Consider the following 15,504-nt stretch of genomic DNA (forward strand, 5'->3'; position numbering starts at 1 on the left):
TGCACACAATCTACCCACACTTGGGTACTTGGGTCACACCGCGACTCCGCAGGCGGATGCTCCATCTCGCGTCGCCTCAGATTAAATTTGTTTTTCGTCTTCCACGGAGGAGCGAATGCAAGATTATTTAAAAGTTTTGCCTATTTTATAGAATGCAGAAACAAACAAAAATGTTACAATTTAGGAGAACATTTGAGAATGAGCAGATTCAGCTCCAGGATCTGAACACGAGGCTAAGGCAGTACCTGTCCAGAGTGAAGGACCTGGAGCAGGATAACGCCCTGCTCATAAAGGAGATAAACACCATCAAGCAGCAGAGGACGGCGGAATGGGAAAAAAAATATTTGACCGAATTGAGGGAACTCAGGAATGCGGCGAATCAGTTGACTTTAGAGAAGTCCAAAGCAGAGATGGAACGAGAGAAGCTCGGGCGAGAATTGCAGACGATACAGGCACTGTGTTGCGAGGAGACCGTTATCTACAGAAACATTGAGGGCGAGCGGAAAGGCTGCGAGAAGCAACTGCAGCAAGGGCTCAAGAAGAACGCCGCCCTGGAAGAGCGGTTGGTCCAACTCGAGAACGAGTACGTCTGCCTGGAAGATGCCCACAGAAAAGAGATCTCCCACCTCAGCAACGAGGTGTATTCGCGAGCGATGCCCGTTGTTGTCACTCAAAATGGCCAGGGTCGCCCCGCCGTTACCATGGAAGAAATCGAGGAATACTCGCACATGATGGCAGAAAGTTTGAATGAGAATTTCGAGGTGTATTGCCGCAGGATCGATGACATGGAAGACTCGATCAAAGCTAACCAGGCAAAGTTGGAAGACCTACACCGAGAAAAGACCCAGTACGTTTCTGAGCTAAAGAAACTCCGCGAGGAAGCTCACAAACAAAACGAGTTACAGTTGCATCTTGAGGATCAAATTGTGCAAATTCAGGATCGATTTTATCTGGAGATGGACCAATATCAGGTGAGTTCATCTTCATCACTGCGCCCAAAGGAATAAAAGGTGTTGTACATGTTATGTAGCACTGGAGTTTTGTAAAGATAAAAGTGCAGTTTTGTAAGACACACTACGTTTTTGGAGCATTATTGTATTAATCAAAGTTGTATTTCTCGTTTGTTTTTCGAAGTTGACCATTTGACTTATTTAATTCCCAATTGTTATTCAATATTATTTTGAATGATTTGGAAGTATGACAGTGGTATGGTAGGCTGTACATTTGCTCCATCTTTCCCCCAGCACCTGCAGAAGCTTGCTTCTTTTGTCCAAAGTGCCACACCCTCTGACTGAAAATGGGCCTACATGCACAAAGAATGTAAATATTGGCCATATTCAAACTTTCTGAATAAAATACAATATGGGGACTGAATGAGTACAATGTTACTGGGCTGGTTAGCACACTGAATCGTTCATTAGAGACACGCATATATAGTATTCTTTGTTACTAAAATATACTCCCACTCACTCACATGTAACAGTGTCTCTGAAGTGGGTGCTGACAGTAAACTGACATTAGATAAGCGATGCCATCTGTTGTGTGTTTAATCATTTAAGTGACAGTAACACAATAATATTAGGTTTAGTTGACTGTATCACATACCATATTGTATACAGTCCTGTGTGTATGTGTGTAACCAAGCACATTTCAAATCATTTATGTCTGCATCACAATAAATCACATAGGCTATTAAACTTAATGAAAATACTATATCATTATGTGCACTGAAATATCTTCTGCAGCATGTCACTGTACGTGCAACGTAAATCAAGTAGGAGAAGCACCTTGCATGTGAAGGCCACTTTTCAGTCAGTGGGTGCAGCACTTTGGACAAAAGCAACAGATTAAGTGAATACTTCACTACGCCGTATGCAGTCGCAGTATCTACCAGGCTTCATCGCCAAAAGCATCGTCTATGTGAGACCCAGATGTCCAACAACGGTTCTAACATCGTGAATATGATTGAGCGCAATAATCGTAACCTTCATGTGGGGACGCAAGTCAGGCAGCCGAAGGCTCACTGTTGTGTCAGAGTAGATTTAAAGGTGATTGGCCTCCTACCTCTCTAACCCAGGGACATATTTAGTAGTTGCGCATATTCTGGCAAGCGCAGGAGGGTGCTGATACAGGAGACATGCATAGCAATCTACTAGGGTTTCAACTGAGGTGATCTCCAGCCTGGCTTCTGACATTCGGTAGTGGTGGTGGTGGTGGTGGTGGGGAGGGGTGCTCTGTGTGCGCAGCTGCAAGGGGCCTGCATCAAACGACAGCTGCCCCTGACGACGGCAGGAGAAATGTGACGAGGTGTACCTGCCTCTGAAGCGGGTTGCCCGCTCCCTCCCTCCGTTAGCATGGAATCATTGCGCATAAACACTGATGCCTCTTTATGGCTGAAGTGATTTGTACCATTGCACCACACCCTCATTAAACAGGGACAAGCGCTTCCCAAGCAGCCAGTAGCCTGGGGGCTAAGGTACATGACTGGGACCCGGAAGGTTGGCGGTTCAAGCCTGGGTGTAGCCACACAGTTGCTGGACCCTTGAACAAGGCCCTTAACCCCGCATTGCTCCAGGGAGGATTGTCCCCTGCTTAGTCTCATCAACTGAGTTGCTTTGACAGCTAAATAAGACATTATTATTTTTTAATTATTATTATAATTTAAAGACTGAGGAAGTCTCAAATATGTTTCATAATTGTAATGCACTTAGTAGTGAAGGAAAATTACTTGTTTGGGCCTGAACAATGTATTATCAAGAAAACACCACTAAATTGGTAAAGCATATTATTGAATAAATTATTATTGGCACCCTCGAATAACATTTTAAAAACAAGGGTGCATAAAATAAACAACACTGATAACGAGCTGCTGGGGAAACTGTATATCCACATCTGAAGGCTGGATAAAAATGGCATGATTTGGAAGCATAGTGTACCCAAAGGGCGTTTGAAGGTATTCAAATCTTCTCCAGTTTTCCCCTCTTTCTCGGTCAGGGAAGAATGTCCATGGCACCTTCAGTGTTTCCCCTCGGACTGAAGACAGAGGCCTGCAGCCTGTTTGTGCAGTATTACCAGACTCCTAAACCAATTTACCTGCTGCCCGATAAATCCTCCTGACCTACTAAGGGTGCGGATAAACCTGGCCCATTGACCAAGCTGCCGCAGGCCTGCTACAGCCACACACATACATCTGAGGAGAAATGATCCAAGGCTGGCAAGAAATCGAATTTGAGCGGATTATATTCTTTGGACCGTGCAAAACTGACCCTCCTGCAGTTCTTAATATGGGTCATTGAGCCGGTGAATGGTTATTACTGACCGAGGAAGACATTTAGTCGAAGTAGGGAGTGTTAGTTGTGGTCCTCGCCAGATACAGGAGCCCTACCCTATTAACGGAGACAGTGAGGTTTTGTAAAACCTGGAGTGGGAGGTGCTACAATCTTCTATTCATTACAGACTGCTCACTGCTGTAGTATTAATCAATTTAAATCCTTTGACCTCTATGGTAAGAAACTGTGATTGGCTCAGTATGATGTATGACTAAGACCTGCTCCTAAGCTCTCCCATCACTGCAGTTTGGATCATCTACAGTCAAACAGGTTTGACTGTCAAATGATCTCCCTTCTTTCAGGGACAGTTTTGCAGATACAGATTAAGCCCAGTCCTAGACTAAATTCAATTTTGAATGGGAATAGTGTGTCAGTAGAGATGGTAAACAGTTTCTTATGGGGGTGGGCAGCTGCTCAATAGATACGGGGCCGGTTTCACAGACACAAATTAAGCTTAGTCATGGACTAAATTGCATTTCTCCATTCAGTCGAGGACCAGACTTAATGCGTGACAGCTGGCCCATAGTGTAGAGAAATTAAACACCCTAACTAAGGGCCAGAGATCAATTGATTTTCCATTAAAAGACCTGTATATTATATGGGCTATGTAGTTTCACAATGAGTTCAAATGGGAAATGACAATGACATTAAAAAAATGTTGTTGTATGCAAGTTGCTTTGAGGCAGTTTTCAGCGTAAATGCTTTGATCCTCCTCCTGGGATACTTGGGAAAAGACACTGTGATTACAGCATATGTCCTGATCATGGACAATCTGGCCAACAGCAGGGGGGTGCTGCTTCCTGTGAGGATCACATGGGTCATTCCATCACGTCTATTAAGAGCACACATCTCAAATAGTCCCTCCATCTATCTTATGATTGGTTTGTCATTGAACCTCATCAACCGACAGGTTTTATTACCTTGAAAGCAGATGGGAGAAGCAATCATCAGCTGTCAGTGACTGACTTTAACCAACCGTAGTGATTTACTATCCAGTGCAATGTTTTTGATTGGTTCATACATCTCAGCGACTGTCAGCACAGGCCAAGTCCAACCAATTATGGTGTTCATAAAGCTTCTCCCATCATGAATCATAAAGTATCAATGCTTCCATTAGAGGGGTTAAGATGTGAGTATTCAAGAGAGCCACATTGGTATAACAGTGCAAGATTCACAATGGAATCAGATGCATTTAAGACTTAATGTTAAGTGCGTCAACTTCCTGAGTTCTCCTCAGAGAGATATTAGGTGCAGTAATGGAAACTCAGTGTTTCGCTTATTTGGAGCTGACCTGAGATGTTCCTTTACCTTTTGAGAGAACAACTCCACCCCTCCCTTAAAACATGAAGCCGCTGGATGCTAATCCCCCCCCCCCCCCCCCCCCCATACCTACGCTAATTTTTGAAATGCGCTATTCTGGGAGCATGAAGGTTCACTGTCCTGAAGCCGTCACACTATCAGTGATTGATGATTTGAGCCAATCGCAGTGCTTTTGTAAAGAGAGAACCGTCATTTGATTGGTCGTCCATGAGCCCAGAGATTGGCAGATCCACCCAGTACTGGCTTCAGGACCCCTCACGTCTCCCGCTACCAGCTGAAAGTATGGATTGTGAAACCGTGCTTAGGGCTGGAGCTGCGCTGCAGACAGCGGGCCTGAGCGCTTCCCCGACACAATGGCCTCCTCTGTTTCAGCCTCTGGCGGCTCTGGGTCAGTAATGAACCCTCCACTGGCATACTAAACGGAAACACACTCTGCCCATTGACTGCATTTCTGAAAGCCATTGTGAACCGGTAGTGGGAGCCACGATAGCAGGGAGAGTGGGAACTTTAAACTGAGATTTTACCGTAATGAAAAGGTATGGCTATATAAGGATGACCCGGCAGCATCTAGTTCTAGTTTTTATAATTGAAGCATTACAGTCCCCGCTTTGAACTTCATATTCAATTTAAGACTGGGTTACCTTACTTTTCATGATGAAGGAGTGATTGCAGATGGGCCAATGAGGCAAATGAGCCACAAATTGAGGAGCTGAAGTGTGTACCGTTATTGATGGCTCTGTATTTACTGGTATTTATTTTCAGCTGTTTATCAAGTATCCTGGATAATACCTGTGCATTTGGATTGATGATACTCGTGTCTTGTCACTGATGTCACTCATTTTGCAGTGCATTGTGGGTTTGAAAGCCAATAGTACAATAGTTTATATGTATAAAAAAAATGTCAAATGGCAAAATTAATTGGTTCTCAAACAAGAATAGCCAGGAATTGATTGTTTATCATTAGTGGTCAAGGGTTTGTTGAAAAAATTACAATTAACAATCAGAATTATAATTGTTATTTTTGAGGGTATTTGATTCTGGATCTTATTTGGTCTTTTGTCATGTCATAAAATCAGCTTAGCAAACGTTTTATCAAGATGATATCTGTATAGAGGGGTTGCAGCGGGCAGTTGGACAGGGGTAATGTGTGCTGACCAGGCCCCTCTCCTCACAGGGCATCATCGGGGAGCTGGAGGAGGAGCGGAGGGAGATAGCCAACACCATCGCTGAGAAGCTGAGGGAGTATCAGCAGCTCATGCAGGTGAAGATGGGCCTGAGTCTGGAGGTGGCCACATACAGGTAGGACACAGGGCACCCCCCCCTCTGCCATCACGACTCAGACCTCAGCATTTCCTCATTTCAATTGGGGTGATGCACTGAACACAAATGAACGCATTATGGACTAAGGCCCCTACAGAAAACCCAAAAAAGGCCTCGGAATCACAATGCATTTGAACTGCCATGTGTCTTGGGGAGAAAAAAGGAAAAAAAAGTCACATGATCAAATACAATGCTGGCGTTTAATCTGTCTGTTGAGGGAGATGTAACGTGCAGGTCGCTTCCACCTATAAGGGGTTAACACATGTTTTCGTACTTAACTTGCATGACATATTTTACATGTTAAACATTTACATACTATGATTGGATATTGTGGGTTCCACATAAGCAACGCAGGTCTGAATGCTACTCAAAATGCAAGGACAGACTGTACAGACCGACATGAACCAATCAAAATGAACCCATCTCCCAGGAAAAGTACTGATTGGTTCAGCACACTTGCTCCACCCTTGTTGGGGGGCTTGGAGAAGTCTTGATCTGGCAGCACTACTCACATTCCATGGTGCAAAGATGGCACCGAGGAATCAAATCAAAAACATTTCATCACACTTCAACAGCACTGAGACCCAGCCCAGCGTTCAATCAACATTTAGCTTTGAGTTGCAAATAAACATGTTTTTGTTCGATTTAGGGGATCAATTCACACACTGTTTGCAAAGAAAACATTTTTTTAACTATTTATTTGTGAGTGGGAGTTATGGATACCTGTGGATTAAATCGAGGCCCCTGATTAAACCAGGAAAGGGATCAGCAGAACATGAAATAAGAAGCCTGTCCTAGAGACTGTTTGTTTGTTTGTTAGTTTATGGCTCTCTTCAATCCACACTTAAGCCTCAGTGCAGCAATCTGCAAAAGGGCTCGTATATAAAAATAACTTTGGCAATGATGGTAGTAACAACACAGGCAATATTGACTGTAATTTCTTAAAGCAAAACACATTAATAATTAAGTGTACTGACAATAATGCCTTGTGGCACTGGAGGTAGTGTGCTTTGCTGCCACCGTACAAATTTCAGTGAGTTACTGTACTGCTGGGATCATATGGTAGTATCCACTAAATTAAATATAAAACAGCCCAAGAGCCCACATCTTTTTCATGCCGATTAAATATTTACACTCATTATGGTTTTATACGGCACACCATTTGCTGGACCTGTTATTTTGCGCCTTAAAGCATGAAGCAGATTCTCTTCGTGTCCACTGCGAAAGGGAGAGAAGGCTTTAATGAAGGAGAGGCTTCAAGTGCCGCCATTTTACTTTCCAAGTGATCGAGGGTCCACCTCCGCAACGACATACTCTCAGTTGCTACATCTGACCGTCAATGTCATGAGAATAAATATACATACCCTCACACAGCATCATCATGCATTATTAAAGTGTTTCTCACTAAGCACAGTGGTGCACTATTCTAAGAAGGTGGAGTAGCTGTAATATACACTGATACCACTTGTAATTAGCCAAATTGCAGAATTGAAATGCCTTGCATGAATGCTGTATTTATACATTTTTGAAAGGGTGGGGGCCAGCTGAGATTTTCAAACACCTCTTGACAGCGACGGGGACTTAAAGGAAAGAGCAAACTGTTATTATGGACCCATGACTGTAGACCAACGCCATCGGCATGCAAACGGCACGCCAAAGAAAGCATTCATTTTACTTTCTTTGAGGGCTAACTGGTTTGACTCATCACTTCTGAAACCTTTGGATGTCTGAGCAGAGCTACAAATCACTCTATGAAATGCTGCCCTCTTCTCCAAATGTATTTTTAGTGACTTTTTACATGGCCGATAACTGTTGCCCTCCCGTCTGGCCAGAATGCGAAGGCATTCCACCGGGATCCAGTCTCCCACAGTGCCTTCTTTATGGGCCTCCTAACTGACCTGAGAACAGTAACATGCATCCACAGTTCTGTAATGTAATTAATCCTTAGAAATCCATTAAAGATCAATGTAAAGCCATTGTAAAGCTGGTCAAAGTCCAACTTTGTATTAAAGAAAAGAGTGTAACTGTAAGTGTACTTAGCATCACAACAATAGCAAGCTGACTATTTGGAGTTGTACATCTCCTTTTTCCATCCTAAATCAGGCTATTTTTAACCACTACCGTAGAGCAGGGCTAGTTACTCAGGGGTAAATGATGCAGGTGGAACGTATGTTCACATACATATTATTCATGCTTCCCAAGTCAAGCAAACCCAAAGTGGTTCTCTCTCCTTAAATAATTTATAGAACTTGCTTGAGCTGTATTCTCTGCACATGAGGGAAGCTTCAGAGTTGGCAATCTCTCGCTGTTCTGGGCAGGTGTCTACCTCCACGGTAGCAAACACATGCCCCATAGTCCCTTTCCCACAGTTTCCCACAGCTCCTCCTCCACAGTCATTTATTTTACTGTGTCCTATTCCTGCATTGTGATCCACCAGAGGACAAGCAGGGCGCCACTCGTTTGTTATTTTTAGTTTGTTGTTCCGGACATGCACACCACACACAGGGGGCTTTCACACAGAGGGGACTATGAGCGGCAGGTCGATGAACACAGTGCTACTGTAGTTTTACCTCGGCTATGTCCCGATACCATTTTCTTTGTGCTCCTGGCCCCCAAAACACTGCCCCTCAGTAAGACTGAAGCCGCTGTAGAGGTAGGTTGAGCCGGTTAATGGATTTGTGGTTTGCTGGTTGTTAATTGTCTTAAGTGTTTTTTTTATTCCCTGTTCAAAGGAATTTCAGTGTAAGACTGCGTTAGTGGGTGTACCAGAAATGAGCGCGATCACAAAATTTGAGTTTTTAGCCTGAAGGGCTAATGCTGCCCAGCATTATTGTTAGTAACACTTAGGTATGTATTTCCCCACTCTGGCCCTCCACTCTCTAACTCTCAATATGTCTGTCTCTGCCATTTCTCCTCAGAGCCCTGCTGGAAGGAGAAAGAAAAGATCCTGTCCAGAAAATGGATCAATATGGAAGGGAGACGTCCCGGAGAATAGGTATAAAGCACTTTAATATGTGAAGTCTTTATTTGGGAGAGCGGCTAGTAAGCCCGTCTATGCTTAATAGCCTGCCTTCCTACTGTCTAGAGAGCATCAACAGTTGTGTCAGTTCTGGTCTCGAGCACTCTCATTTTCCACTGTGAGTACTGGTCAGGTGTTCCAAGATTTAACATTTCTCTGAGGAAAAAATACTTCCATGTTTGAGTGGGGTATTTAAGCATACCTAAGTACCATCCATGTACTCTTCTGCTGAGGGAACTCAACAGGAAGGTTCTGTAATCTGCTTTATTAAAATATAATAACCTGTGAGATTCCACAAGCCCCCTACTGCAGATTACGTATCTTGTGTCTTCATATTTAATACATTGTATACATTAAGCACATAAAGCTTTATGGTATGAATACAAAATAACATGTACAAAACCTGTGGAATATGTTCAGTTTGGGATTCCAAATGAAATGTGTAAAGTCAAATTCAGTTTACAGGTGCTTAAAATGTACATTACATGTTCAATGATGTTAAAGAGAAGCATTAACATATTTTGGTATTAAGGGCACGCTTCTAGAAAAATGCACACTCATTCGATCATGTTCTCTCACCAGATATTAAGATGCCAGCACAACCTTGGTCGACTGCAACCAGGCAGGAAGTACGGAAACAGTACCCTGAGGCCCGATACACGGACCTGGCATCAAGCCTGAAGGCTTCATTTGGGTCAACTAACATCAGGTCCACTAGTCCCGCAAGGCTCATCCCCATCAGCATTTCTGGGAGGGATCAGCAGAGTGCCCCTGCCCGAAGAGACACGCCCTCCTTCACCAAGGGATCACACACTACCACTAATGTCAAAAAGACGACTGTGGAAGAGAGAAGCGCGATAACTAAAGGTCCGCTACAAAAGCCAACAGCCAAGGATACAGCGAATCAACATCAGCCAGGCTTAGCAACCAGGTCCAGCCCTGCACCTGCCCCAAGGAAGGACAAAACAACCGTGGTTACGACTTCAACAGAAAGCACTCTAGTGGTGAATGGAAAGGGGGAAGGCAAGCATGATTTGGGAGGATCCAAAGTTGATAAGACAGAGGGCAGGGAAGAAAAGGATGCAAACAAGGTCACGGTGAAGGAATGGAAGACTCCAGACCGGGAGGATGTGAGGAAGAGGTCGGAAGTGCAGAACGATGGTCCTGAGGAGGTGAGCTCAAGTGAAAGACTACCAGGTGGCACTAATATCCAAAAGATAATTGTGGAAGAGAGAACCGTGAGAACTAAAGAACCGCTGCAAAAACCAGCAAAGGATTCAGCCAATCAGCGTCAGCAAGGCTTTACAACCAGTCCCGGCCCTGGACCTGAACCAATGATGGACAATACAACCATAGTCACGCCTTCAACAGAAAGCACCATTGTGGTGAATGCTAAGGGGGACAGTGAGCATGATTTTAGAGGACCCAATGTTGAAAAGACGGAGGGTAAGGAAGAAAAGGATGCAAACAAGGGCACTGTGAAAGACTGGATGACTCCAGGCTGGGAGGATGTGAGGACCAGCAATGTCCCAGAGAGGTCAGAAGTTCAGAGTGACATTCCTGGGGCGGTGAACTCAAGTGAAAAGCTACCAGCCACCACTTATGTCCAAAAGACTATTGTGGAAGAGAGAAGCGTGAGATCTAAAGAACCACTCCAAAAACCAGTGAAGGATTCGACCAATCAATCTCAGCCAGGCTTTGCAACTACGGCCAGCCCTGGACCTGAACCAATGAAGGGCAAAACAACCGTGCTTACGACTTCAACAGAAAGCACTTTTGCGGTGAACGCTAAGGAGGACAGTGAGCATGATTTTGGAGGACCCGAGGTTGACAAGACGGAGGATAGGGAAGAAAAGGATGCAAGCAAGGTCACAGTGAAGGAATGGACAACTCCAGACTGGGCGGATGTGAGGACCAGTAATGTCCCAGAGAGGTCATACATTGTGATTGATCCCGACGAGGCAGGCTCAAGTGATGAAAAGATGGTGGATTATATTTACATGGAAGAGATAATTGAGAAGGTGATGAGACCTGCTGGTCTGGACACCAAGTTCATAAGCTCATCTCCCGACTCAAAGGTGGCCTACCGCATGGAGAAAACAGAGGATGAGGATGGTAAGACAAAGACCCAGATCATCCTAGAAACCAGAGTAGAGGAGGATATGGATGTCAGTGATGACTCTGTTCTGGAGGAGCTCCTCAGCAAGGGGGTGAAGAAGGTTGCCCTGGACGACATCAAGGGAACCCCAACAGGGAGTGCAATTGAGAACCTCCTCAGCCTGGGGCACCACGGTGGTGCTGGTGACCTCAAAAACAAGTCTGTCAATGTGGAGATCATTGAGGAGCCAGGTGAGGATCGTGGTAATGGAGAGGGTGAGGCTAATCCTACTCCAACATTCCAACAGCCCTCTTCCATGTTCTTCCAGATTGAAGAGCTTGACGATGATTCTCATGGCACTAAGCTCCCAGAAGGTAAGACAGAGGTGAGTAAGCCCACGCCAAATGAGGAGACAGGGTACCAAAAGGAGGAGTCCGCCTGGGTTCGGGAAGGTTACAGGGAGGCAGATGACCCCTACTTCAGCCATGCCCAGGAAACAGAATACTTTGTCTCTACACCCGATGAAAGTATCTCTGAGTCCGAAGAGGAACGTGGAATTTCATCCTACGGACATTATGGAGTGGTAGATGACTTGTCTGATGAGAGGTACTATCAAGAGGTGCCACCGATCAATCCCAGGTTTGAAGAGGACAAAGGGTACAGGTCAGTGCACAGGAGCTCGTACATGACAAGTGAACTAGGCTTTTCTAAGGACCGGTTCCCAGAATGCATCATTGAGGAGGAGGTGCAAGTCTCTCCCACAGTGCAGGAGTCTGTGCTGGAGCTCCTGAAAGAAGACTCCATGGACCCAAAGCAACAACTGAGGGGAGCCCTGGACAAACTCCAAGGGAATGTTTCCGTGTTGCTGCAGGATGAGCTGTCCCATGTTACAGAGAATGACCAGGAGGGTGCCTCTGTTGATGTCAAGAAAGTGCCGGAGGTCTTGGAGAGTAGAACAGTGGAGCTCAAGGAACTGGATGATTCTGACTTACTGGAGGACAGCGAGACTGAGGAACAGGTGCTGGTATCATCCCACCCCAGCCAGCAGCATTCCACCAGCAGTAAAACAGTCCGAAAGTATACAGTGAAAATCATCAAGGATCAGGAAGCAGAACCACAAAGCGCGGTGTCAACAGCGGGTCTAGACGTCTTCCGTACGGAGGAATCTGCAGACGATGTCCACAAAACCGAGAGGGTCATCAGACTGGGTCCCTCTGAGAGGTCGCTCACGTTCCAGATGGACATCGGGAACGATGGCAAGGTGACGTCCCTACCTGCTGAGGGCGGGGCACAGGAGTTTCAGGGTTTCGTTTCTGAAAGCCTGGGGGCAGCAGGATCGAGTGGCGGAGAGGGGCACAAGGGCGTGTACAGCTACGTGCGGAAAACGACTGTGAGCTACGACCAGGGTGACGAACCCAGCTACAGTCACGGCCACGGCCATGAGGGGGAGGCTAGGAAGTGGGATGACCTCACAAGGCAGCAGGTCGAATATGGCCGGGTGCTGCAGACCCAATTTTTTGACCCCCAGCTGAAGATCAGTGAGGAGAAGAAGATTGCCACAGTCTTCTTGGACAGTGTTGACAAAATTTGAGGGTAAAATTTAGTTTAAATAGAAGGCACTGCTTCAATTTTCCCTCAAAACAGTGAAGTAAAACTCAGTATAAGTACATTTTAATTTTGGTTAACCTCCAGCAGTTGTCCTGCACAGAATGGTTTGGTTTGGCTATCACAATTAATATGAGTAACGAGTCAAAATAAATAGGAAGGTTTTGCAATATAATGCATTGTTTTTGCTTGCAAAGTTGTATAAGCTATATTACATTCTGCTGTGCAAAGTTTTAGAGGAATCTTCTTTTCTTGCTGCAAGATATTTTCTTTTCTCTTGTTCTTAAATATATATTTTTGTACTTCATTTAGAATTACTACCAAGCCTTTGTCTGTCACTGAGCTGGTGAGCAATTACCAAACAAAATTTTACAAAAAGTTACTCTCCAAACTACTTTCCAATATGAAGCTTTTGTGTATGCATGTCATACAACATTGATATTTGTTTATTCAGTAGTTTAAGTATACATACTTTTGTTTGTTATTCAGACAAATATTGGCAATTGTACCAGTATTAACAAATTCAATTTGGTCGTTTTGTTGAAGGTCTCCATGTTTCATATTTGTTTTGGGCACTTCCGATGTCTTCCTAAAATATCTAACGCAATAAGTTTAAAATTCTGATTTAACAGCATTGAATGTGTAACTGAAATACCGCACCTTACATACTTAATACGAAACAATGGTTACTTGTTTTCCTCACCCTCTGGCTGTTATTTTCTGATCTTTAAATGGCATTACGCGGTAGTTAAAGAGGTCTAATCCCTACGGCTCGGGTTCAGGAGAGTGAGTGATAAGTAAGAAAAGGCGCGGACATGTGCACATTCTCCCACAGGACTGTACTGTATGTCTCGCTGCAGTGGAACGGAAGAGCCCAGCACGTATTCAGCGCATGCTTTTCTAGTTTATCACTCACACCGGCAACGATAGCCTACTATGCTCCCGTGTATTACTATTAGAAACGTTTTTTGGTAAGTCTCTGTGACTGGGAGTGTCCTGTAAGCAACGGAAATGTTACTTAAAAGTGGGAGGACTAAATATCCCCTGCTGCGTTATTGAGTGCTAGGTAATCCTGAGTTGGCCATCGACCCTGGATCAGGTGAAGCCCAGCGTAGTCATGGTTATTTTAAGAACTGCCGCCAGCACGGTCAGGCTTCTACTGCAAAAGCAGAAGTGGCTTCAAGCCAATCACCTTAATCCGTCTGGCTTCTACCTGTCACTTGATCACGTGTTAAATCAAAACACTGAAGATCGTTGAAACAGATGAGTTTGCAGCTTCGGGTTTATTTAGAATGCTTAAATAACCATTAATGCACACGTTTAGATTGGAAACAATTTCCAAATGCAATCTTTTCGTTAAAAAAGGGAAAAACATTTTCGCAACTAGCCCTGTGCACTGTAAACGGTACATAAATTATGGTCACACTGAATGTAGTTTGTCTTAGTTTGCATTAAACATCTGCTTCAGGATCCTTCTGGTGGAGGTGTGATTAGGCCTCAATCAAAGTATGAAAATGGCTTTTTTTCCCCCTCCAAACCTGACTTGGTTTTACTCTGATGCACTTTTTATCATATTTAATCAGATATTAGAAACAGTACGTTGTGAACCGTGGAATGTCAAGTAAAAACGTCTGGGCTTGTGAGTACAGGACGTACTGCATGCTCAACACAAGGTGAATGTCTGCCAAACATACACTGAACGACACACCGCATGATTGTCGCTGTGGCACACCACCACCTCGGTTGGACACTTTCAGTGGAGATCTTTTTCACATGATTACTCATTAAGAATGGTATTAATTGGGAACTTTTAAAAAGGAGACACGTTGTGTTCATCCGTTTTTTAAACGATTATTGAGGGCTAAAGGATAAAAAACAGAAAAAACAGATTTGTATTTTTTCTTGAAACTGGTAAATGCTGCAGAAAAACTATTAAACAGTTATTTCAGGGCATCTCTTGAGTCATTGTCTTTCTTGAAACACTCTGCTTTAAAAAATAACAGCCATCTGTTCCTCACTGGGACACAGCAGAATGTTCCAGACTCTGCTGTTCTCCAGCCAGGCCTGTCAGCGTGTGTGCATTTTAGCGTGCGTAGCTACAGGGGAGGCTAGCCACCCTCAGCGTCTCTTATTCAGAGAAACAACACACAAGTTTCTGTGGCAACAGGCCTGACAAAAGCCTCAGTGAAGTTTAACTTTCCGCAAAAGGGTCTGTGAGACAAAGGGAAATGTCTTCTGCTTTAAAAAAAATTCCACACCCGGTCCTCTTCACTCTGGTGACAAAGAGGGTGAGAAGGCATCACCTCATGAGTCTTTGGACACCTCCAGTTTAATTTAGGGCCTGACACTAAGGCTTTGTGTGCCTACTAAGAGTCAAAAGGAGCTACATTTGTGCCTCCTGGTGCATTATGGGATGGTATGACTGCACAGAAAGGAGGTCTAGTTTTCAGACTGCCTGCCTTCTGCTGCCTCCCAGCAACCTCTGGGGCCCTAGAAGGAAACATGTGTATTAATGCGCTGGACTCATTCACAGACTGTATACATTCAACCCCCCACCACAGCCCCCACCTCGCAAATAACCTCTACACTGAAGGCCTGTCTATTTGTAAGTATATTTCTTGTATGACAAGTTTGCTACACAAATCTGATATTTGTGTCCCCAAATGTTGACCAATTTAAACTTTTCAACTAATTCCTTAAATTAAATTTCAGTGGTTGCTAAATCTGCCAAAAAAGAAAATGTACCATGAAACATAAAACAACTGCTTACAAAGATGTGGTATTCAAAGGTGGAGACAAACCAATGGAGGCAG

General features: G+C 44.3%; 2 protein-coding genes across 2 annotated transcripts in view; one reads left to right on the forward strand and one right to left on the reverse strand.

The window, feature by feature from the left end:
• synm (synemin, intermediate filament protein) lies at positions 1-14,644 on the forward strand. Its single transcript, XM_061221148.1, has 4 exons — positions 1-971; positions 5,824-5,948; positions 8,888-8,964; positions 9,571-14,644. Exons 1-4 carry the CDS (start codon positions 153-155, stop codon positions 12,675-12,677), a joined length of 4,128 nt encoding a protein of 1,375 aa, XP_061077132.1. The 5' UTR covers positions 1-152; the 3' UTR covers positions 12,678-14,644.
• Positions 13,956-15,504, reverse strand: part of ttc23 (tetratricopeptide repeat domain 23) — a 16,457-nt gene continuing 14,908 nt past the window's right edge. The window contains exon 11 of the mRNA XM_061221149.1: positions 13,956-15,181. Within this exon, the coding sequence (XP_061077133.1) occupies positions 15,058-15,181 (124 nt within the window). The 3' untranslated portion in view covers positions 13,956-15,057. The remainder of the gene's footprint in view (positions 15,182-15,504) is intronic.

The sequence above is a fragment of the Conger conger genome, chromosome 15, assembly GCF_963514075.1.
Source record: "Conger conger chromosome 15, fConCon1.1, whole genome shotgun sequence".
NCBI lineage: Eukaryota > Metazoa > Chordata > Actinopteri > Anguilliformes > Congridae > Conger > Conger conger.

Coding starts and splice junctions, on each gene's coding strand:
- synm (XM_061221148.1), top strand. CDS start 153: ATGCAGAAACAAACAAAAATGTTACAATTTAGGAGAACATTTGAGAAT. Junction 972..5,823: donor TGGAGATGGACCAATATCAG/GTGAGTTCATCT, acceptor CTCTCCTCACAG/GGCATCATCGGGGAGCTGGA. Junction 8,965..9,570: donor GGAGACGTCCCGGAGAATAG/GTATAAAGCACT, acceptor TTCTCTCACCAG/ATATTAAGATGCCAGCACAA.